Source organism: Anser cygnoides, chromosome 20, assembly GCF_040182565.1.
Source record: "Anser cygnoides isolate HZ-2024a breed goose chromosome 20, Taihu_goose_T2T_genome, whole genome shotgun sequence".
Classification (NCBI taxonomy): Eukaryota; Metazoa; Chordata; class Aves; order Anseriformes; family Anatidae; genus Anser; species Anser cygnoides.
In genome coordinates, this window is record NC_089892.1 from 5,116,264 (window position 1) to 5,140,193 (window position 23,930).

Consider the following 23,930-nt stretch of genomic DNA (forward strand, 5'->3'; position numbering starts at 1 on the left):
CTTCTCATTTTGTAAATTAATTTTGGCCCTGGTACTGACTTATTTGGAAAGGTACTCGCTGCTTTTCCAGTCAGTAAGTGATGTTAACTGGGAACTTTTTTAGCAGTCTTACCAGAAATTATCTAAAGCATTTTCCCTGATGATTCTGTTTCCCTCCCCCATCCTTGGCATGCACTGCCTGTCATATGCTCTTTGAGAGTTATCTTGGTGATAGACAAAATATTTTTAAAACTGGGATATTTCAGGATTTTTATTTTATATATTTTTGTCAGAAAAGCTGCATAATATTGCAGATTTCAATCAGCTGCCTGTCCTACCTTCTTCTGGAGCCTGCTGTTTTAGGAAGCAGGGGCATTATGAATAACTTAACTGTCTGAATTTAGTACGCTTGAGTTAAAAGCAAGTTAGATGTGCATTGTTATTACGCAGACCAAAACAGAAGCTACAGAAGTATTTAACTTGCAACTGTTCCGTTTTCAGCTCACAGAACTGTGGGGCATATTTTTTCATTCATATTAATTGAATTTTAAAGTGACCTTGTACACGTATTGATTTGAATTAAAATTTTCTACATCAAGGACATGTTGGCATATATCCTACAGGCGAAATATTAAAAAGCCAAGTGCTGTCTTAACAGGGTATCGACAGAAGAAGTTGAAATTTAATGGGAAAAGTTGGCTTAGAAAGGGAATTGTTGCCTTTTTGTCACAATTGAAAGGTATCTTTTCGGTATAATGAAAGAAGCTCCTTGCAGTTGGTATCTGTGGAAGCGCAGGGGCATTTTAGTGCCCATTAAGAAGGGATCAGTCGGGCGAGCCTTGACCTCCAGAAGCAGAGACCTGCACTACGGGAGTTCAGTCGAACTATCCGATTACTTTTTTATCAGAGCCATTAGTTTTTTATTGCCTTCTTTCGGGTGATCCATAGGGACACAGTTGTATGACTGAAGGTGTAAATTGTATTCCATACGTAGATCTCTTCTGAACACAGGCTGTGGTTAGCCGTGCTCAGCAGGCACTGAAAGAAAATTGTTTGCTGGAAAACATGATGTGTAAAAGGCGGTCGAGGTGAACAAAAGTGTTGAGTCCTCAAAACAGTTATGAGCCTCGATTATCAGAGGAAAAAATAAAAGGTACCTTGTTTATTGTAGATAGCACAGAACTTGCTTTACCCTGAAGAGAGCTGTGGGGCATCCTTTTGGCTTCCAAGTCTGACTGCATCCTCCAGACCAGTGCCAGGCTGTTCGTTCTCTGTACTACTTGCCTCGTTCTTTCAGTGCGGTTAAATTGATGAACTATAATTTCTCTGAGCTATGCTTGCTTTTTCAAAATTGCTTTTTCTGTCAGACTTAACTCACGTACTAATATGCCTTTTGATACAGTCCCGCAACGTTTGTCTGAAAGTCTTCATCTCCCAGCCACTATAAAATCTGTACAACCCCCATGCCGACACAGCAGCAGCATAAAACAGGGAGGTTTTTTATTTCAATACCAGACTGCTAATTCGATGCTAATTAGGTCTGCTAATACCGGAGCTCATTCACACAGCCTGGTGCTAACCTGGTTGAAGTTGCGATGTATTCTGTCGTTTGTATTACCACAATGTCTGGGTGCCCCTACTCCCAGCACAGGACCCCATTGTACAAATCATTGTGTAAGTAGTGATTCCAACCCGATATCTTCCTCAGGGAGCCCACATCTAAAATGCACATCTAAGGATGGTTTTACACTGCTCCTTCCAGATGTGAGGGACAGGGGTAGGCAGCGTAACCCTGCTTATTTGACGTTCAGACAAGTTGGGGGATCCCCACTTGTCCCAGACCGGTTGCAGAATTGGACCTCTCAGTGCTGCGTGATGGATGGGAGCTGGGGTCTGGGTACCTGTGACACTTCCCGAAAGGGAATCACAGGAAGATGTGGCAACAGATGACGTGTAAAAAGGCAATGAGGTAATGCAGAAGCGTTTTGAAAGGATTTGTGCAGGTAAGTCTTGTGGGGAGGTTTGAGGCCAGCAGTAAGTATATTCAAGCAAGCTGGAGTGCCAAGCATGGGACTCTTCGGTTTGTTACGTGTGACTACTAATGCTGAGGATTTTCAGGAACATCCCACACAGGCTTCAGAGCAACTTCATCCAATTTTTTTTTCCCTGCCTGGCAGCAATGTGAGATATCATAAATGCAAAACGTAAGGGAAGAGGAAAGAAATGAGCATCCACTGAAGTGTGTGAAGGCAATGAAAATAGAAAATATTACATATAAAGCTGGGTCTGGATTTTTGTAGGACTGCCTTTTTGCTCTTCTTTAAGAAAATTTCTTTTTTGTTTAAAACTTCTTCTTTTTCTCCTTCTAATTTTGCTGTGTATGATTGCCCAGCGTCAGTTCTCTCAGTAGGCATATATCCTAGAGAGCTGCCAGGCTTACTGAGGTAGGAAAAAAAAATATTAACTCTAAATGTGCTGACAACGTTTTTTCAAAGCGTCTCCATTTCCTCATCCTACATCGAATTAATTATGCCGTTATGACAGAACTGTCTTTCTGATTCCAGCAGACGATCAGTGTTATAGATCAGGCACATCTGGGTCATGACTTTGTATTTTTAACTTAGCTGATGCGGTGGTAGGTACCGAAATAACTCTGCTACTTCCCTTTATGTGCAGGCCAGCTAGGTCTTATTACAGAGTATCCCAGCAAGGTTCTACATTTAGACCCAACTTCACAGCACTCGATAGCATGATAGGGTTGCCTGAGAACACGAGGTAGTTCCTACATGTTCGTAAAATCCCAATCTGCAAGAAGAAAGGGATCAGAGTAAACTATTCATGCTGTCGGCTTAGTTCAGGCCTCGATGCAAGTTACCCTACTTCAGCCTGTAACATTTTTCTTCAAAAATTTACTAGTTCTTCTGACCTGCTTTTCTCCTTCATGTTCTTGCAAAATCATACCTAGCAGCCTGTCTTCTTGAAGTCTGACGCTGACTTCTTTCTCCTTTCTCCTTTCCTTGTCCTGTCTGTTTCTGTCAGCTCGTTTTTGCCTGTTGCTTAGTCTTCTGCCCTGGAGCTGCTTTCTCCACATCCCGTACCAAAGAGATGTCAGCTGTTCTTTTCAGGATCTGTAACCCTGTCCTGCTGTATGGTTCGTCAAGGTGGAAAAGCAATATTTACAGCGGCTTGGGTAGCTGTTCTGCAAAGTCCTGCGTTCTCACCCCCTTCTTAGCACTTGCTATCACTCCTCGCCCTCCCCCAGCACGGTCCCTGCCTCTGCTTGCTCATGGGGTCTTTGTACCAGATTTCCCATCCTCTTGCTTTGGGGAAAAGCATCTCTGCACGTCAGAGCTGATTTGCTTGTTAGTCGCAGTCAGCATCGGGTTGAGGTTACTCCTGTTGAAGGTGGGAGGTAGGAGTCATTAGCAGAAATTAAAAGGGAAAAACATACAACAAATCGATGAAGGTGCAGATTGACTGATTTCTTTGGGCGTGGATTTGTCTGCTGAGGTTAGCAGGAAGAAGGCGATTGTTATCACATGTGTTAATCTAAACTGGACGAAAAATTGGAACATGGACAGTAGAAAACTGGCCAGTGCCAGGTGGGAAACGTTAAAATAAGCTTGAATGTTTTTCTGATCTCAGTTTTATGCTTTTGTGGGTGAGTGAAAACTCTGTAATAACATCTGTGTAGCAAAACACAAAGACAAAATTCTTACTAGACACATCTTACCCGTATTGAACTGCAAGCTCATCTTTGAATTGTAAATTGATTTTTAAATTAAAATGCCTTCATTATTGTATTTTTGTCAATACTATAATTTAGGCTTATTTCTGTTATATACTGACAGAGTACATGTGATTTCCATGATACTAGCTTTATTCTTTGCATTTTGCCGCTTCTGCAGAAGAAAATTAAACCTTTGAAAATGTAAGATTTTTACTGTTGTAGCTGTAATTGCCCCCGTCCCACTCAGTTTTCTGGTAAATAATTTTACATTTTTATCGGACCTAAAGTGTTTTACATTAAACTAGTGGCATCCCTTTAAAAGCTAGCATTAAAAGAGTCTGATTCTTCTTTCAAATTTTTTTTATAAATGGACTTACAGTGGAGAATATAAAATACATTGAAACTAATCACATTTTCTCATTGTTTTTGACAAGTTATTGAGTTGTGTTGTTAATAAAATGGAAGAGTTTCTTGGCAGTGTCATGTCTACACAAGGGAATTCTGTGAATTCATACATTTTCAGTTGCAAATGAATGTTTGTTCTGCACTTTATAGTCTCTCTTCCTCATAATACGCACAGTGTTTTTAGATCTTTTATTTTGTTCTGTCTATAAAATATTGAGAACTGAAATTGCATCAACTTAAGCTGTTAACTTGATGGTCTTGTGAAGTCAGACACCATTAGCTCTCCTTCAGCTTGTTTTTGTCCTTCTCTTGTTCTTGACAGGTTACTTTAGGAAAAGTGCTAAAAGTGATAGTGGTGATGCGGAGCCTCTTCATTGACCGGACAATAGTAAAAGGCTACAATGAAAACGTCTATACCGAAGATGGCAAGGTAGGTTACTGTATATCCAGCAACGTTAAATTTTATTTTTACCTGGTATTTAAATGACAGAAAAGGAATCCCATCACAAGTGTGCTAGAAACATAAAACTGTCAAAAGACTTTGTGGATGTTTTGCAAAGCGCTCAGGTTTAAATTTATCATGCTCTGCTTTGATTTTTTTCATACCCAAATGTCTGACTTTTTTCTAAGCTCTGATGCCCTTGCTTGAATTTCTAATTTATCACCTTAGACCCCAGTTGCCTCATTAATAGTGTCTACTGAGAAAACATTTTTTCAGTGTACCAGCACATCAGTAGCCCAAGGTTCAGATTTCTTTTTTGAGCGCCATTGGGAAATCTTGGGCTAGCTTTATGTTCAAGATGATAAGCTCAGCTATGAGAATCATTGGTAGGTAGTCCTCAGTTTGCTTGTCAGTAATAGCTCATCTTGAACAGCAGCTGTTAAAAGCAAGCGTTGCCTGTTTCCACAAGTGTTTTGTTTCATGAACAATTCGCCCTGCTTGAACCCACAAATTTCTTCCGACTGCACATGCTCCATATGGCTCTCTTTTTAGCGCATCAGAAGATGTTAATGGGACCTGACGGCCTTCAGCTCAGTTTATTTCTTTTTTCAGGGTGGAATAGTCTCTTACGGAGACATCCGCCAGGATGCTCCTTTGCCAGTAACAGTACTAAATGCCTCCATGTTGCGCATTTTCTCTCTGGAGCTTTCTTTTCTGATTATGAAGCCTATTAAAATACAAAGTTCATTATATCAAGATGAGTACTTGGCACCCATAGGCCATGTTATAATGAGGTGAGACTTTTTTTTCCTTTCAGAAGTGATAACTGTGTTTTAGCACACAGAAGCACGTTATGTACTGACCCGGAGTTCAGCAGCTCTGAGTCTGAACCTCTGTTCCCCAGAAAAGGCCAGGAGCTGATCTACTGAAGAATATAGCACAACTGTGTTTCCCAGATGAGAGATCCTCACTCGAAGGGCAGGGGATTGACCTAGGAAGTAGTAAAATAAAAATTGCCTGGTTTTGATTTGCATTATTCAAATATACAGGTTTAAATGCCATTTCGCAGCAGCAGTTGCAGCATACTCCCTGTGTATTAGCATATAAATGCAGAGTTACGGCACCAGCCCCTCTTTGCCCAAAGTTCTGTTTGGAAGTGAAATGATAGTCTGCCTAAAAAGCACTGACAGTGCTTGATGGATTCCCGTGTCACATTTCATTTGGATGTGCTCCTTTTCTCTGATGAATCCAGTTTCCTTCGAAGCTCCCTTGAAATATAATAATGCTATATATGCTGAAAAGCTGAGTAAAAGAGTTCCTTTGCAAAACTCAGCATCTGGCGTTAGGCTTCTGTTCAGCTCAAGGTTAACTCTCAGGAGAGCTGTATACCTTTTCTCTGCCGTCGTTCGAGAGCGGTGCTCACCAAGGCTAAGTTTGGGCACAGGGCACTAACCTTTGTCAGTTGTCAGTGGGGAGCAGTTAGCTTCACCTGAGCATCCGTGCTAACATCTGGCTTGTTTTCTTGCTTTAAGCCAGGCTGCAGGAGAGGCTGTTTTCTACCGATTCAGCTTTCAGTGTCCAACGCTAGGCTATGTGACTGCTCCCCAGAGGCTGAGTGAACCTGTGTCTGTTCAATGGCAGTTTGCTATTCCACTGGGCCGTCTCAAGGCTTTAGCAAACCTGAAGGTCTGCGTTTTAGGTATAAATAGGAACATTTCTTCTGACTTAAGTAGAACTGGAGCTGCAGCCACTTAAATCATGAGTAAATTTGGCTTGGAAGAGTGAATAAATGCGTAGCTTGCTAGTTTTGCCAACTGGAACACATATTGACAAACAGTGGGCTCCCTTTTTTCTGCTAATTAACTACACTGGTAATTGGAGTATAAGAATAAGATTGTGCTCTTGCAATGATTCGCTTTACTTTATTGTGCCTGCTGGGAATGAGCGATTACAGTCAATTGCAAACATAGTCCATTCCAATTCCTTCTCTGTCACAACAGATGCTGTTGGGAGAGTACTCCAGTGAGGCTTCACCATACCATTCTGGCTTCTCTGTTCCCAGCCTGATGTTGGGGAGGAAGCAGTAGCATTCGGAGAGAGACAGAAGGGTATGAAAAAAGAGATCAGCAAGTATCTTCTTTAGATAATAAAAATACAGAGAGCTGTCAGCATCACAATAGGAGAGGACTGTTTTTTCCCGTGAGCAGTTACAAAGTAATTGCTGATTTGGGGTTGCTTATGTATTTCTAGGGAGCATTTAATATTTGTAAACAGCAGAAATTAGATTAACTAGGAGGCATCATACGATATGGCAATTCTGAATCTCCAGTCTTTTCGGTAAGCCACGTTGAAGAAGGGACGCTGGAATAAGTCATAGCATCATTGTACTTCTCTACGCTTAACTGGCTGAATGACAGTCTTTTGAGTAATCCCCCTAAGTCCACAAGTCCAAAGGTCCATTAGGTAACAAGGGTGAAATTCACTGGGAGGATTTCACGGATTGAAGCGGAGCTTGGGGCAATGGTATATATTCAGCAATATTCAACCAAAGGGGAAATGGCCATCACTGGGAGACTCGATGACCACACAGACAGTAAGTGTGCAAAGCACTGCAAAGCACAGAAGAGGCCATCTGTTTGCTTGTGAACTGGGGGGGGGTGTCATCATTTATCTCTGAAAATACAGCTGTTTTGGCTAATTTCACATTACTGGGAAGAGAAGGGAAAGAGATGAGTCCAAACAGAGGTATTGATGTCCTCTGGTGCAGTAGGCAAATCGAACTAAAACAAATATGGGTGTTTCTGGTAGTTGTGGAACTGTGCATGGTGGCACCCTGAGGCGCAGCTAGCGGCTGCGCGGGAAAGCTGACATTGCATTATCCGGGGCGCTTTAGGTTGCGCTGTACTCGTGCGTTGTGCTGTCTGTGTTGACAGGTACTTATGTGGAGGCTTCACACGGTTTCTGGAGTACTGAAGTCTAGTTAAATTGGTTACTCTCTCTTTCAGATTTACATAATTTTAAAAACAAAGGTGAAAAAATAAAAGGTAGTGTTAAGCTTGCAATGAGTAAAACAAGATACTGTATTCTGGTATTTTATTTTTGAGCTTTGCTTATACAGACAAAGCATCAGTGTGTTTCTTAAGTGCTTCATATACTTCTCTCGTGAATTATTCACAAACCCTGCAGAATATGTCTTTGCCAGGTTGCCAGCTGCATAACTTAGACATTTTTGGTGACACTTCGCAAAAACAATAGGTGAGATCTGGCAGCCTCTGTCATGTAGTCGGCTCTGTACGCTGACTGTTCTGCAGGCTTCCTTGCTTACCCTACTAACCCGTTGCATCCACCACATACTGATGCATTTTAATTAGCCCTGTAGCTTTAGCAGTGGCACTGTGCCACCCTTAATTTCAAACTTTGACATACTCATTGTGCACTGGAATTTAACCGTGGATAGTAATTAATTACTGATGTCCTGATTCCTGAATAAATGAAGCTATGCAGCTCACTCTTGCACGGCAGGCGTATCGTCAGCTGATCTGTTAGTATCCCTAGCCTGCCAATAAAAAGAAAAATGCATTGGGATTTTTTTTTGGCATGATAATTCCCTGCTTTTCTTTGGATCCGTATCCCAAGAACCACCGTGACGGGGTGTATTTAGAGTGCGTGCTTAACTTCACCGTCTAGCCAAATTCCTATTTTTGCATCCGTTAGATGGAAGAAACATAAGTGTCTCTGTTGAATTATCACGTTAAGGAACTTGGGTTATGTTAATGCTATGGCTTCATTAATTACCCCATATCAATAAGAAAAGGCAGCTTTTAGCCTCCTAGCGTAAGAGAGGAAAAGAAATAGTAGTATCAAAGGAAAGCTTCAAAGACAGCCAGAGCTGTCTCTCGGGTAATTTCTGATCCCCACATTCTTTCCACTTCAAAGCTGGATGTGTGTGTGTTTGGGTGAAGGGGGGGCTGAATCCGATTTCTCTAATAAGTGTTGGCACTGGACCTGTTTGATATTAGATTCAGGGAACATTCTGATTTGTTATCGCCTTTGAAATCGTTCAGACGACCTTCAGAAAATGGCCTCTTGTTACTTATGCTGGGGGTGGGTGGGGAGAGTGGGGCGCTGGGAAAGAAAGCCCCAGTTTAATTCACATGCAGAGGATGCCCTGAAATTGTGCTTTCAGCAGTTTTTTAGTTACAAATGTGTGTCTTGATTGAAAGTGAAAAGTTGAAGAATAATAGACCTGTAACGATGCATTCTTTAATCCGCCTCTGCCTTAATCCTGTTTCAGGGGAAAAGGTGGGCAGTCATTTAGGATGTCTGCATGTGGCTTGGGGAGGGGGTTTGTGGCTCTTTTTTTTTCTTTAAACTTGGATAACATCATGTCTATAAGAACTATTCATTACTCATGCCTATTCATTACTTTCTCAGCTTTTCAATCTCCTTGTCAACTAATGAACATTCAGAACCTGTTGGGCTCATCTTAATGCAGCATCTGAAGTGGCCTTTTTCTTTTTTTCCTTTTTTTTTTGGTCTTGAGTCTAACTGGAGAGGATCACACACTTGGTTTGATCACTAGAGATTAGCAAAACCATATATACATTCCAATTATAGCAACTCTGTCTGCAGTTAAAGCAAGCCTGAAATTACATGAAAACAGTTTAAAAAAATCTGTGTTAATTTTTTGTTTGCAAATGTAGATTTTTGTAATAGGGAAACAAGATGCTGTCTTCCCTATAGGCACAGGTGTATTGTAACTGTAAATCAAGCTCAGGTCCAAGTCCTGGCTGAACCACCGGCTGTGGGGCCCAGAGTATGAGTGGTGTCGGTATTCAGGCAGGTTCCTGAACCCACCTTAAGAGGCAGAAAATGCAGAGTGTTGCAGGTACATGCCTTAGGGTACTTTTGTCTTCAGCTAGCCTGGAAAAGGCACCGAGACATCAGCTGCCTTTTGTCTCACGGCAAGGTCAGTGGTACTAAGCCATGAAACATCTACGCCGAAGTGATGTTTAAAGTCTTTAACAGTACCTCCTGCCCAGACTGAGGTTTGGGGACTCAAGAGTCGCTTCTGTACCCGTATTCAGAAGGGAGCCACATAACACTGGTACTCTTAAAGGAGTGGGAACCTCTAGGGTTCTCAACCTTTTTAGCTACGTGAATTAATTACTTGGGTTCACCATCCTTCTCCCTCTAGTGTATTTCACTCATTTCTTTCATTTCAGACTCTAACCTTTGTGCCTTTTAGAAGACGTGTAATTTCAGCTAGCACTTACGGACGCTGTCAAAAATTGGAATGAAAATAATTAGCTGCACTTTATAATAAAGGAGATGAATCCAACAAAGTGTCTCTTCTTTTAAATCAACTTCTTTTAAGATGTAAACTTAGCAGAATGTATCGAACATACCATACCCTATTTATTCTCAGAGTTTTACAGTTAGCTTGATTTCTCTTATTTACATTTTTAATTAAAATACAGCAGATGGAAACGTAATACGTTATTTTGTCATTCCATTAATTGTAAATGCAGGTTTTACATATGCATTTAAGTGTGTTTCTCCAAGAAAGCTAGAACCACTATATGTGTGTATTTCTCAATGATGAAAGGTGAATTTGCAATTGGGGACATGCCGTGTGGTCCAAAGGGGTTTTATGTGCTTTGGAAGTAACCTGCCAGCAGTGAATGAAGCCAGTCATTTTCCATGCCTTTCTCTTAGTGGTGCTGTTCGTGGACAATTTTTTTTTTAAAGATGGGTGTTTTAGATTGCTACACTACAAATATTTATTTCCCAATCATGAATGGTAAAAGAAAAAATTAATCTTTGGTCAGCTTTGTTAGGTTTATGCGGTTGTACATTCTGCATGTAATGTTTGGACCTCTTGTGCATCTTCAAACAAATTTATTATTTCTGGTTTATATTCTTCCAAGTGGCTGACCATGAGAGGGAGATACGAATGTGCCCCTTGTGGGAAAGCATGTGTCAAACAGCATAATCCAGCACTAGAGGTACCTGCTTCATAAATGCACTCAGTTTTTCTTTCATCTAGGTTAAGGTTCCTAAGGTTAATGCTGTAACAAACACCTTTCCTGGGGGAAGTTTTGTGCGCATGAAAATGTTGAGTATAGTGGAATCTGCAGACAAAAGTGATTTGCGAGTCAGGGATTGAAGGAAATTCTTATTTCCTCCCCCTGCTTCTCTTTGACAGAGTACAAGATCCTCCACAAGGCTGGGCTAAAAGAGCACTAGCACATCAGCTGAATTTTTTTAAAGTGCGAGCCATTTGGTTGTTTAACAAGGGCAGCCTCACCTTCTGGTTTCTGGGGTTAATAACATTTATTTCAATTTTGTTCTTGTAGTTCATACGCAGTTGAGCACGCATTTAAGCCATGGATGTCTGCAGTTATTTGCAGCCTTAAATCTCGGTTAGTGTGATTTTTGTCTGCAAATGTAAATGCGGTTTCCTAAGGGATGTTTTATTTAGCCCCAGTAGACCAGTGCTTTGGTTTAATTCAGCTAAATGTTCTTTGTGTCATTTGTAACTGAATCACTTATTCAGACACAAGACAAGCATCAACTTGATAAAAATGCCCTCATTCTAGAAACAAACTGAAACTGATGATTATTTGCATAGATTAGCCCCAGACAGATGAAGATTTTGCTGTTTTTAAAGAGAACACAATAATTCAGCAGGTCTTGTGTATGTATAGATTTTTTTTAATGAAATTGTGGTGAACTGTGTTCATTTTTTGTTGCAAAACAAAGGAAATCTTGTCATTATTTCTCAGATTGCAACAGGTAAAGATGATGGGTCAAACTAGTGAACTGAGAAATAAGGCTCCATAACTCTCCTTCCCCTCTCTTTGAATTTGAACAGCTACTTAAATATTTTTTCCTCAGTAATTGCATGTGGTAATATATAACTTTTCTTTTTTTTTCCTATTGTAGCTTGACATATGGTCCAAATCCAACTATCAGGTTTTTCAGAAGGTAAGTCCCTCATCATCTCTTTCTACATAATGCGTATAGAAGACAGGTGGAGTTTATTTTAAATACTTAGGGCCTTATGCAAAAGAATTCAGAATTTATTCCTTTGTCGTTTGTTCTGTAACTCTTATCACAACTTGCAAATAAGAGACTGTAATCTGTAGTAATGGAAAATGGCAAGCAGAAAACAAGGAGACCACTTCTGCAGTTGTTTTGTTTGGATTTATTTCCCATCACAGTTTCAGCCCGTGGTTTGGAATAGGAAGTTGGAGACTTTACTTCTGTAGCTTTAAAAGTTCAGGTGAATTTTTCAAGTACTCTTTTTCAGTTTAAATCTTTCGTGGAGTGGGAGGACCGGGTTGTTTTGAATTTTATTTTGTTGCTTTCATTCTTTTCAGTTGCCTCTCTCTCCCGGGGACTTGATTTTAATAAATTTGTAAACTATCTTTCCAAAACAAGTTTGTAAATTTTTTACATGATGCTATTTTGGCTATTTCTCTTCTCATGATGGTTTAAGCAAAAGGAATGACTTACTTTGTGGAACGGCATTCCCTTCAGTAAGAAAAGACAGAGAGAATAGGAGCAATAAATATGAAACTACTAAGAAGGCAAAGATGGTTTTTGGATAGATCTGTATCTTGCTATTTTCCAGGCAGGTAGGAGAAGATTTCTCTTTGAAGGCCTCTTGTCAGAATGCTGTAAGTTCAGATTGATCCGGGGTTAAACTCCAATTTCCTTACCTTCGAGCCACAGTTCAAGGCGCCTGAGTCTCCAGCCGGCACGCTAGCTTCCTTTCATCTACTTTTGTAGTTTATGTAACAAATAATGGGTCAGGGACTCTAAAGGGCATAAAAGCAGGGGTCAAAAGTATGGCATATTGACTGCGTTTGTGCATCTTTCTTCCAAGACTTCAGATGCAGTCAGAAGTGAAGATGTTTGACCTATGGTATTAGCGTGCTAGAGATCAAAGGACAGCTTTTGGGGAAGTTGGTTGCTCTTCCTCTCTGCCTAGCATTAAAGCAGAATTTTGCTGTAGTTGATTCTTTACTCCAGAGATTAGTGGATTAAATATTCTTTATTTTTTTTCCTCGCTCCTCAAAAGTATTTTTTGTCAAGTAGGGTAATCCAGAGGGAAGCAAAACAGTGTAAATCTTAGTAAATTGTTTATCAGTATGCTTTTAGGTAATTTTTGCAATGGAATAAATTTAAGACTCTGTAATTAAGTGCATCATCTGAATTTCCCCATGTGTGTTTTAGGTTATAGTTTCATTTGAGTTTAAGATTGTCTTCCTGGATGTTTTAGTTTTGAATAACTTGGATTTGAGATAATTGATAATAAATCTTGAGGTTTTGATTGCATAACTTTGTCCATACGAAAGATAAGTGTAGAGTAAATGTAGAGGTTTACTTAGGAGCCCAAGTTAAGGACTCAGGGAGCATAAGTACATAGAGTAAATTTTTCTTTAGCTCCAGGCAAGGGTCTTCAGATCAAAAGTGAGAGAGGTCAGTGAGAAAATGTGAAATGCCTCTGTTACTGCTGCCTGTGTGGCTGCTTTTTGGATACATATGAATTTGTCCTCTGGTTGTATTTAAAATACTAATTTCAATAATATGCACTGAATGGTAACTTAAAAAATATATCAAGAGAAGATGCATTTTAATTATGGTCTGTGCACACGTCTCTAGGTATATAAAATAAGTGGCTGGTCTGTTCCTAATTCTTCTAAAAGAAGGTGACCTGAGTACAAGTTCCCATTTTCGAGTTCTCTCTTGGTAAATAATACCAAATAGATTAATATTTCCATCACCCCCCCAGAAAAAAAAAAAAGAAAAGAAAAACTGCAGGAGAAAAGGTTGCCTTTAACAGGTGCAGGAGCTGCCTGTGCTTTTACAGCTGGTGTTCCCGGCTCTGTCATTGTGTTACCTTGGGCAACTTCACCTCTCTTCGGATCAGATTTCTGCATCCCTTCAGTTGGGGTAATACTTGCTGACTTCACAGGAGCTAGTGCTGAATTGGTTTGCACTGTGCTCTCAGATCCTCGCATAAAAATGGGATAAAAATGCAAGGTGATGGTACTTTCTAATCAATAGATTTGGCACTACTGAGCTGATAGTTAAATAAGTTAAAGCTAGGACTGAAGACAAATTTTCAAACAGAAAACAGAAAATGCCGTGGTCCAGCATAGTAAGTTTCCTCTCTGTGGTGTTGTGTTTCGTTTGATTTTCTCTTTATTCTCTGAAGCTGTGCTTGTATCCATTTGTACATCCCTGGAAGAGCTGTTTAACAGTAGCAAAATAGAGGAAATGATTAAAACAGAGAAACTCTTACATTCTGTTAGCATTGTAGTACTGACGGATCTTCAGAACAAATGTTTTCATGCCACTAAAAATCATCGGTAGCTGTATCAGAGTGTAGCTGAATGTTCCTGAGCTGTTTTTCTGGTGCCAGTCAGCAGTACGGCTTTGTGGATAACGCTACGTGGGAGCGCTGTGCCCAGAAGGAAGGATACGGATGAGTTGCTCTTGCCACCGAGGAGCCCGGGCAGCCCTTTCAGCTCTACCACCTTTAATGCTGCAAAATCAGTCATCGCTCTGAAGGGCAGGGACGTTTCTCTTTAAAAGCCACACCAAGTTCTCAAACTCTGTCTTCAATGATAACACAACAACATCTGGAGCTCACAAGATGCCTGTCTGTGGTAGCTGCGAGCCTGTCAAAATCTCCCAGGGTTGCGGGATGACTTTCTAGGTTAAGGACTAGAGACCTCTGATCTTCAATCCAACCCTGTCAAACGATGCTAAATTTGTCCTGACTTTTGTTTGCAAACGTTGGCTGTGTCAGCAAGCCTTTTCTCTCGCTCCTTATTAGTCAGGATACCCGAGTGTGTATAATTTGATGGGGGACAGCTCCCAGAGGGCCCATTACTGTTAGTGTATGGTCATTTTCTGCGTTCCCTGGAGTCTTCTTGAGTCTGGTCCTGGGGTGAGTAAGCTTCGTAGCTATTGAATCCACCAGCAGGGTTAGATTCAGAGAATGGAGCTGAGAAATAAGAGAGGGGAGGCTGAAAGGGCAAAAGCACGAGGAGCAATGAAAAGGTTTTCAGACTCCCATGTTTGTCTGACATTTAAACTCTGCAGGAGTAGCAACTGTTTTCATCTTAAACCTCCTTCTTTTAGCACCTTGCATGCCTTGGTCCACTGGCACAAGAGGAGGAACAAATAGGAAATCGGGAAGTATTTGGGGGCTTAAATCTTAGTGGGAGGAAAAACCTGTGTGAGGACTGCACAATTCCAGTCATTGTGCAGAAAGTTTAAAAATTATATATATGGATTGTAGAGAAAGGTGCGATATTTGTTAAGTTGCATTCAAAAAAAAAAGAGATGTAGAATGGTGGAACTGCTCTGAATGGATCAAAGCTGTGTAACTGGGGAAACGGAGTCAAACATTAATTGTTTCGTTTGTCAAGCTGCTCAGTAAGAGCAGCAGCGTTTCTTGCTATGCAGTACGATCAGTTGGGCTGCTTGAGTCATATTCAGACGTCTGTTTCTTACTGATCTCGAGTCCCTTTCTTAATTTCACCTGAGTGGTTTTTCATTTTTAGCGTGCCACGAACTGCTCTCTGTTTGGACTGACATGCCTCTTCCCAAGTCACGTTTTAACCTAAACTTTAGGCAGCTCTTGGTGCCTCCCCAGCTCTTTGTGAGACGTGCGATCCCAAACTCGGAGCACAATTCTCACCACTACAAGGGCATATAAGTATTGTAATGTATGAAGATGTATTCTTGTCAATAATCTCAGAATAAAATCACATGCAGGATGAATGCATGCATGAGACAGCTATCGGGCTATTGATATGTCTGCTCAAGGAGAGGAGATGGGCTGGTCCAGGGTCACCTGCGGGACTGCTCCTTCGCATGATCACTGTTTGGCTCTGTTCAAAGACCTGCTTAGGCGGAAAAAAATAATCTCTGCTCCAGTCCAAGTAAGCAGAACAAGCAAAATAAAAACTTAAATGCTGGGAGCTCTGAAAACAGCTAAGAAATCCTGTGCTTCAGAAACGCCTGGTAGTGTTTTACTGAATTAGGAGCGGGGGAAAGGTGTGTAAAGGATTTTTGTGGCGTTCGTCAGTGCTCGTTTGTAGAGGCACCATTTATCATCCTTCCAGAGTGCCTCCGAGGCACTGACTGGGTTTTGTGCTCTCCTGCTTCCCTCCAGAGAGACTAAAACGCGTTCCTGGAGAGAAGATTGAATAATGGGAATCCTTGGAAATGAACAAAGGCACTCATGCAGTTTTCCACAGTATAAAAGGTCTAAACAGTAATAAAATAGTTTTGGTTTTTTTTTTTTCTTTTAGTGCTCTTATTATCCCCTAGAACTCATTGCCATAGGCTGCCGTTAAGGTCACGAACCTAGCAGGGTTTAAAAAAAAAATTAAAAAAACTTTCTGGGGATTTAGAGAATCCCTTTATATTAGATTGAGTCCTCAATGCTCTACTGGAGGAAATAAACCAATAAGTAAGTTGCGAGGAAAGTTATGCCTCTTAGAGGAAGTTTTGCACCTCCTCTTGAAAAGCAGATCCAATAGCAAGGAGAAAATATTAGAATAGCTTCTTTAATTTAGCCATGTGATGACGTGATTCTTACTTTTCTGTTTTAGTTTTTAGGCCAGCTCTAGCTTCATACGTCTGTGGAACATGCCTAATCTATGGAGAAATGCCGTACCCCAGGTCCTTGATTTTGTGCCTCTTCTGGCAGTCAGAGGAAGCACTTGTTCGGCTTTCCCAGCTGAACAATTGTAGGATTGTAGGATGCTTCTTTGAATGAATTTTCCCTGTTGGAGATGTATGACTAACGGCATTTGTCAAGGCCCAATAATGCCATTTTTGGACAGCTCATTGCAGCACAGCACCGCTAGCAAGCGGGCAGAGAAATGCTATAGAAACGTCTGGCGTGGGCTCGGTTGAGACAAATAACGGGGATTTCGCTTGCTGCCCACCGCTGTGTGCTGGTCTCCCGAGCTATTGACAACTTAGGGAGCGAGCCAGCCCAGCAGCCGGCTGCACGAGCAGGGCAGGAGCACGCGGCTTCACCGCCACCGAGCGCCACCGCCTCCGCGGGGAGCATCTCGCAGCGAGTGCCCGGGTGGTCTCGGGGGGGGGCGAGCAGGGGAGATGGCATTTGCACAAAGTCACGATAAGATTGGGTTTGGTCCGGTATCAGTCTGCTTTGCATTCCCTCTGGATGAGGGAGCGGAGATGGGTTTAAGGAGCGCACGTTTCTATTCAGCTTGGAAACAAAAATGAGAAAAATATTTCCTAACTATCAATAAAGAACAATTCCTTGCTCAAACTGAAAGCAAGACTGTGCCTCACTAAAGCAGAATCACTTCATACAGCCCAAGACAGCTTAGGTTTGTTTAAAGGTGAAGACCAGATTATTTTTTTTCTTGTAAATGAAGTTTTTTTTTCCTCTGTCTGAGAGTGGGAGCGTCCTTAGTTAAGCAACAGCTATTTTATTTAGCAAAATTGTGGCTTCAGTAGATTGCTTTTTTTTTTTTTTCTGGCAAAAATGCCAGGTGCTTTTCAGTATATGAATTGTGAGATATTGAGTTTTTCTGCAACATCACTTGAAAATCTATTTCAAGGTCCAGAGCAACAGCTATCCTAATCAATTTGTACTTTTCTGAATATGCTCCTCTACAGAGGGAGGTAGAATTAAAAAGTGACTGATAGTTTAGATAGCAGTAGGTAGGATATAGCAATGAAAGTGAGGTTAATAAAATAAAGTCCTGAAATGCACAAAATGTCATCCTACACCCAGAATAAATTCGTTTGTGATTCCAGCTTGGCTGGAAGAAAAAATGTGTCCCTTAACTGAGCTGGCTCATATGCAGTTTGTTTTGCTTTGCTTTGGTGTGAAATCATATTCCCATTAGTAAAGCTCAGGATCGATTTTTTTTTTTTTTTTTTAAAGAATTATTTTATTATTTAAAAAAAAAAAAGTTGGACAATTTATGCTTTCTCTCATCATCTCTGTTACCTTGGGGGGCAAAGGTTTTAATTCTTCCTTCGCTCCCAAGCACTGGCCAGTTTGTCGTTTCTCGTTTCTCTTCTCTTTGCCATCGTGTTGTGTGCTGCTTTCACGGGGGGGTTCGTTCCCCTGCTCCTCTTCCTCAGATTTGACACCCGCTTTGATCTGTTTCAGAAGCACTGTATAAGCGGTTGCTTATGGTAGAAATCGCCTCCTTTTTGTTCAGAAAACATGATTAGTGTTCTAGCAATGCTGGTGTGGCTTTTATCTCCCTGTGGAATCTCATTAGCTTTACATTACAATGGGAACAGCATATGTGCAACATCGCCAAAGTGGCCATTCTCTTTAAATTTGTTAATAGCAGTATTTATTTTTTTTAGCAACTTTCCACATCTTCAATGCTAAGAGAAAACAACTTTGTTGTTCAGTGGAAAAAAATACAGTTTGTTAGAAGTAGAAATACAGCAGAAGGAGAGCGGCTGCTCATAAATATCCTCAGAACTTCCTATTCTTTGACATGTCTGGTGTTATCCTATAAAAGCAGCATCTTAAAAGGAAAAAAAAAAATCACCTAACTAGTAGGACTTGGATTACAGTCATTTCTAAACACCACATGAGATGTTTGAAAGAAATGCCTGGTTTGTGTTACGCTGTACTATTAGCGTACAGTTAATCGTGTTATTTCTGGGTTTGTGTGTGTGTGTTTGGCATATAAAGAGCTTCAGCAGGTTGAGGTCCATTTTGTGAACGTTTTCCCAGAGGTTTTACCTTCCAAATGCCAGAATCAGCTGTCCTTGCACTTGCTGGAGCTGCCTTAGGAGTGAGGCGTGTGTGTGAACGCTGGGGAGCAGAATCTGTTTCTAAAATTGCAGTGTAACTTAAAACTGCAGGATAGACTGTGTTCATCTAGTGTTCTGCGGAGGAAGTTTGTATGGTTAGAGCCCGTCTGTATGTGGATTTTCAGGAATATATCTTTTACAGATTCACCTCCCTAAATAGATTCAGGCATGAGCCTCTCTACAATGAAATTTTCAGCGCTTCAGCACAGTTCGCTTTGCTGAATTAGACTAAATACAAATTAGGAACAAGTGGAGTTAGTTGGGAACAGTAATTGTGATTTCAATTCACACTTTCTTACTCAGAATTTACTATACTATGTAGACGTGCCCTGGAAAATAGAAAGACAACACCTGAGAAGAACACCTCGTCTCCTTATTAATTACTGATGAGGACTATAAATAGATTTACAAGTTACAAGATGCAAAAGAGCTGCTGGGATTGTGTTGTCTGAGATCTTTGTAAGTGCAGCCCAAAGAATTTTGCCAATAATTTCTGCCTGAAGCTGGTAACTTCTGTGAAGAAGCAAGCTGTTGACTGTGATAATATTTTGGGAAGCTCTAAAACTACAGCTGGCAGGCTGGGCACTGCTGGTGAATTTGTGTCATAGCTGTTCAGAAACTGTCCCCCTTCAGAATCATTTTTAAATGGTAGTGATTAAAAAAAAAAAAAAGGGGGGAAGAAAAAAAGCTATTGAACCATTGGTTAGTTCTACTGATTTATTTTTTAATTATTGTTGCAGTTACAAATTTATGTTTTATTTGTATTCTGTCTAGCTGTAATTCCCAGATGTAAGATCTTGTTATGGCTCTGTCTGGTAGATTAAAAAGCTTTCTATCAGGAATCTTTTACTAATGCAAGTAGTTATGAGCCATAATCATATTAATTGATTCCTGTTTTCAGAGGAAATGAGAGCTCGATTCCTATTTGTTCAGCGTAAGCAACCTGAAATAGAACTACAAGACTTAAATCTTTCAAGTGTTCTCATGAAATTGGAGAGGAGTATCCTCACTACTTCATTAAAATGCAGTTTCAAGTGAGGTTATTTTACCTTGTTTTCCTCATCCTTTTCTTTTTTCCCTTCTTTTTTTTCCTCTTTTTTCCTGTCTAATAAAGAAGACCAAACCCAAAACTTTGTTGTTGTTTTTTTTTCTCAGGAGTCCTGACCTCTTCCAGAACTATCTAATTTAGCTACATTATTGTCAATGGGTTTTTTTTTGGTTGTTTTTTTTTTGTTGTTGTTGAGCAGATCAACATATGTTGAAGAAATACATTCTCTACTAAAAATTACCAAAGTGAAAAATGGGAACATGGAAAAGCAAAGTGCTTTCCACTGACAATATTTGCTTAGTGATTTTGCTTGTTTATGATTTCATGGAATACATGGGATTTCAATCACAGAGGTATAGGTTCTGCTCTTATGCTGTAGGCATAAGTAAGTTAGGTGAATTACTTGCTATGGATGCTTTTAATACAGAACAAGTTCTTTTTTTTTGAAATTTCTGTCCTTTTAGCAGTGATAGAGATTACCTACACTACTAGCTTTTGTCATGTTTTTGAATTTCTGCACGGGTGTTCTGATTTTACTGTGTGCATATGAATAATTATCATGTATGCGTATAAATAATTATCAGGATTGTTTTAGCTGATTGTTGTGTGAAGTTGGCTGCAGGAATGGAAACTACCTGGAGAGAGCTACCAAAATTACTCTAAGAATGTCTTCACAGTCATGTAGTCCTCGGTTTGCTACCTCTCCATGGAGTTTATGCTGCTTTTTCTTCACATTAGCACTTAATTTGTCAGAAACGCAGAATGAATAAGGCCTCTTCTCCTTTTGCCTGGCACAGGTGACGGATCACGCGACCACTGCTCTGCTGCACTACCAGCTGCCTCAGATGCCCGACGTGGTAGTCAGGTCTTTCATGGTAAGCGTGGTTGAAGAAACGTGCTTCCAGACAGGCTTCGGCTTGCTGGCAGTGAATGGCATGAGGCAGTTGTGATGCATTTATAACTTCACCTGTTTAAGCAAGCTAGACAGTAGAGATTGTCTGTAGTTCTTTATCTCATACCTGGACAAGGATGAAAAATCTCAATACCATGGGGTAGCTGTGAAGGTTGAGCTTTGTACAGTTACTCTTATCACAGCTCTCGCTATTTGCTCAATGGTTCCTATTTACAGAGCTAGTCTGGGTCATCTCTAGAGATAGCAGAAAAAAACCCTCTCAGCCAAACTCTTTGTTATGGACCGGCTCTTTCACACTGCTCTTGCTGTGCAGGGAGTCAATTTCTGGATGTGAGAAGTCAGCTTCAACAAAAGCTCCTCAGTAAGAGCAAACTCCCATTCAGTGTATTCCAGCTGAGCCGGCCTGTCAGTGTGCCCGGTATGGCTTGTGGGGAGAGTTACTGTGTGAGTGGCGAGGCAGAGGCAGGAACATCATCAGGAAGAGACCATTTTGCTGCATCCACCTTCAGCCCAAACCTAGTTCCTTAAGGAATTGCAAGGGACTTCCACCTGCTGCAGCACCGAGCTTTTTGGAATTGAGGAAGTGCTCACGGAGGTACTCCACTGTTTCCTTACTGAACAAAATTAATGAAATCTACTCTACCTTCGCATGCAGAATTAAGTTTATCACTTTAATTCTGCTTGTATTTAGGTTTTTATTTGTGAAATAAACTTGTGTACAAGCAGTCCTGTTAGAGGGTGAGAACAAGGGTTTATGATTCAGAATTCCTTCAGAATTTTGGCAGCGAGCGCTGTCGCTGTTCTCTCCATGGCAATCTCCACTGCAAAGGAGGCTTTGAGGAGAGACTTCTGCTCTTCAGACTTTTTAGTTCAGCTATTGCATTACCCCTTCACTTGGAGCAATGTAATTGAGAGTTTTTAAAAACAAACACCTAATTTTGCCATTCACAATCTGTAGGTGTGTGAGATAGCATCGGTTCTTTTATGTCTTTCATTTCCAATGTGTGATTTCAGGTCAGATTCGCTTACCTGCTGTGCTTGTTTCTTTGTTTATTTAATAAAAAGGCCGCGAAGATGAGAGATCACGGAAGTCTTTTCCCTTAGAGTGCATCTTAAAATGGGTTTTGAAAGGTGAAAACAACTCTTACTGGTCAAATTCATGTTCCAACGTGTCTGAAAATTAATGTTTAATAGAATGGGTATCACGTTTGTTTAAGCCATGGGCCTGCCTTATTGATTTGATAAAACACTACTAAAAATTTTAACAAAGCAAAACCAGATGTACAACCAAAGTGTCAATAAATTAGTCCGTTCAGCTGTCAGTTGAGCAATCCACATGACAGGATGTAGTGAAGCCCTAATTTTCCGATGGCAATGGAGAAGAATTTTTTTTTCTTTCAACAGATGTCTTCAGTGCGCAATTCAGCTTCATTTACCTATTTTTGTGTCGCAGTTCAGAAAATTCGATTTCTCTGTTGTGCAAGCAGAGTCCATCCAAGCTGAAGTAAATAACAGCAATTTACTTGTAGCGTTCTGTTGCCCTTGTCCCCATATTTACTGCTAAACCCATGGAAGATCCAGTTCTTTTGGAGGAGAGTTATTGACGGCCAAAGGTTTGGTTGCTATAGAGAAGGCTCTGATGAAGATGGAAGGATTTGTTTCAATAAACTCAGCTGACCTCTTCTTCAGGGAACAATTTTCTCTTATCGATGTAATTCAATAGGACTTTAAATGACAAGATTCATGTGCATCCTTCACAGTATAAATCTGCTGCTCTAGGTATTTTTTAGTTGCGTATCTCCTTGAGTTTGGAATTGAGTTATGTAATGCTTATTGTTATGTATGACAATGGGAAAAAACACTTGAGACGCAAGAGCTTTGCCTAGAACACCTGTACTTGCTGTTTGTAGTTCAGCAGTTGCCTTTTTACGTGTATATATTTATATCACTGAAATATATATATATATATCAGCGTAATCAGATTTAAAATCATTGAGTATTTTTATGACCAGTGAGTATTGATCTTAAAATTGCATTAGGGAGGAAGTTAGTTAGCTTGCTGTGAAAGTGCTTGTATCTTCAGCTATTAAGAGCTCAGACTGTTGCAGAACGTTTGCAGTGGGGGTGTGATAGATGCTCATAGGAAGAGACAAACCAATATTCAGTTGAAGAAGGTACCCATCAAGAACAATTAAATTCCAGTAAAAATATGAGGAGCAGGAGAACATTTGCCTTCTGCAGAGATACTCTAGCTGCAAAACCCTCCTGTTCAGTGTGTGTGAATTGCTGTTAGCAAATTAGCTTAAGTGACTAAAAAGGCAAAATATTTAATAAGTGAGAATTCAGCTTTATAGTGACCTTGTAATCTTCTGCGTATTTCTGTTTATAAAATCACTGTACCTCACTGGGGCCTTGCCAAAGTACTTTCTCTGTCCTTGGGATCACTGCTTGACAAGAATGATGACATAGGGGAATGTCCACATCCAGTTTTCTTAATTTCTCTCCCTTTTCCTTGTAGACCTGGTTAAGAAGTTACATAAAGCTGTTCCAGGCTCCGTGCCAGCGCTGCGGGAAGTTTCTGCAGGATGGCCTGCCGCCCACGTGGAGGGATTTCCGAACACTTGAAGCCTTTCATGACACTTGCAGGCAATAGTAGCACAGCCCAGCAGTTGGCATGTGTGGAGAGAACTATGTCGGGCTGGAAAGAGAGCCGATGGTTTAATTGCTGGTTCTGTTTCTGGCCCTTTCATCCTGTACTAAATACTGGGGTTGCACTAACACATTTTACTATTTAAAAGTCCTTGCACGGCAAGGCAGATGTGAGTCTGATGTATTTTGGAGAAGATGGTAAAGATCTGTATGTGATTTCTTGATGCTTCTCAGCTGAAATGAATCTGTGGAGATCTGATATCAATGATGTTTATCCTAAACGTTAAGGAAAATATCCATGTACAGTTCGTGTTTTGAAACAGAATTTGCAATGTTGAAATCTTTTATAAGTTTGAAATAAATTTTGTATTCCAGAATTTGTGCTACTTATTTCATTATTTGATTAGCAAGATCCTTGGGTTTGGTGTGAAGTTTTCAAAGCTGCTCTTTTCTTGAGACAAACTGGAAACATTTAAACATGCATGCTGATATGGTAGGGTTTTGTTGTTGTTGCAAGGCTGCTTATCTGTGCTGGTCTTTTTCTGGAAGAGATTATGGTGTTGATTAAACATGGAATTTCAAAGGCATGTGGCAGCTTGGAAGATGCAATGTACTTTCTGAAGCGGGGGGGAACAGATGTTTCCCTTTACTAAAATTGTAAGGAAAAATGTTAACAAAATTTGCATGTATTAAGTGGTTAGAAATGTGTGATGAGCAGTGACACTGTGTATAATTCATTTGTCCTGTTTTAGAACTGAAAGTAGGAAAATAACTCAGCCCTTCAGCACAGATATGTACAGCCTGTTTCCTAAATGATTTAAAACTTGCATGTGACAAGCCAGTGAAGGGTAAGAGCCCACCCAGCCGTCGTTCCACTTGGGATGGGTGGAAGTGTTCAGCTCCTACGAGC

The 23,930-nt window shown here is 40.5% G+C and overlaps 1 protein-coding gene across 4 annotated transcripts in view; it reads left to right on the forward strand.

Annotated features, from left to right (window-relative positions):
- MED27 (mediator complex subunit 27) overlaps window positions 1–23,397 on the forward strand; it is a 141,133-nt gene extending 117,736 nt beyond the window's left edge. For 2 of the 4 annotated variants that reach the window (XM_013193940.3, XM_013193937.3), the window contains exons 5-8: window positions 4,437–4,544; window positions 11,505–11,546; window positions 20,256–20,333; window positions 22,890–23,397. In XM_013193940.3, coding sequence (XP_013049394.2) covers window positions 4,437–4,544; window positions 11,505–11,546; window positions 20,256–20,333; window positions 22,890–23,024 — 363 coding nt within the window. In that variant the 3' untranslated portion in view covers window positions 23,025–23,397. The remainder of the gene's footprint in view (window positions 1–4,436; window positions 4,545–11,504; window positions 11,547–20,255; window positions 20,334–22,889) is intronic. The other 2 variants (XM_013193939.3, XM_066980891.1) reach the window with 2 other exon arrangements.
- The last annotated feature ends 533 nt before the right edge of the window (window positions 23,398–23,930 follow it).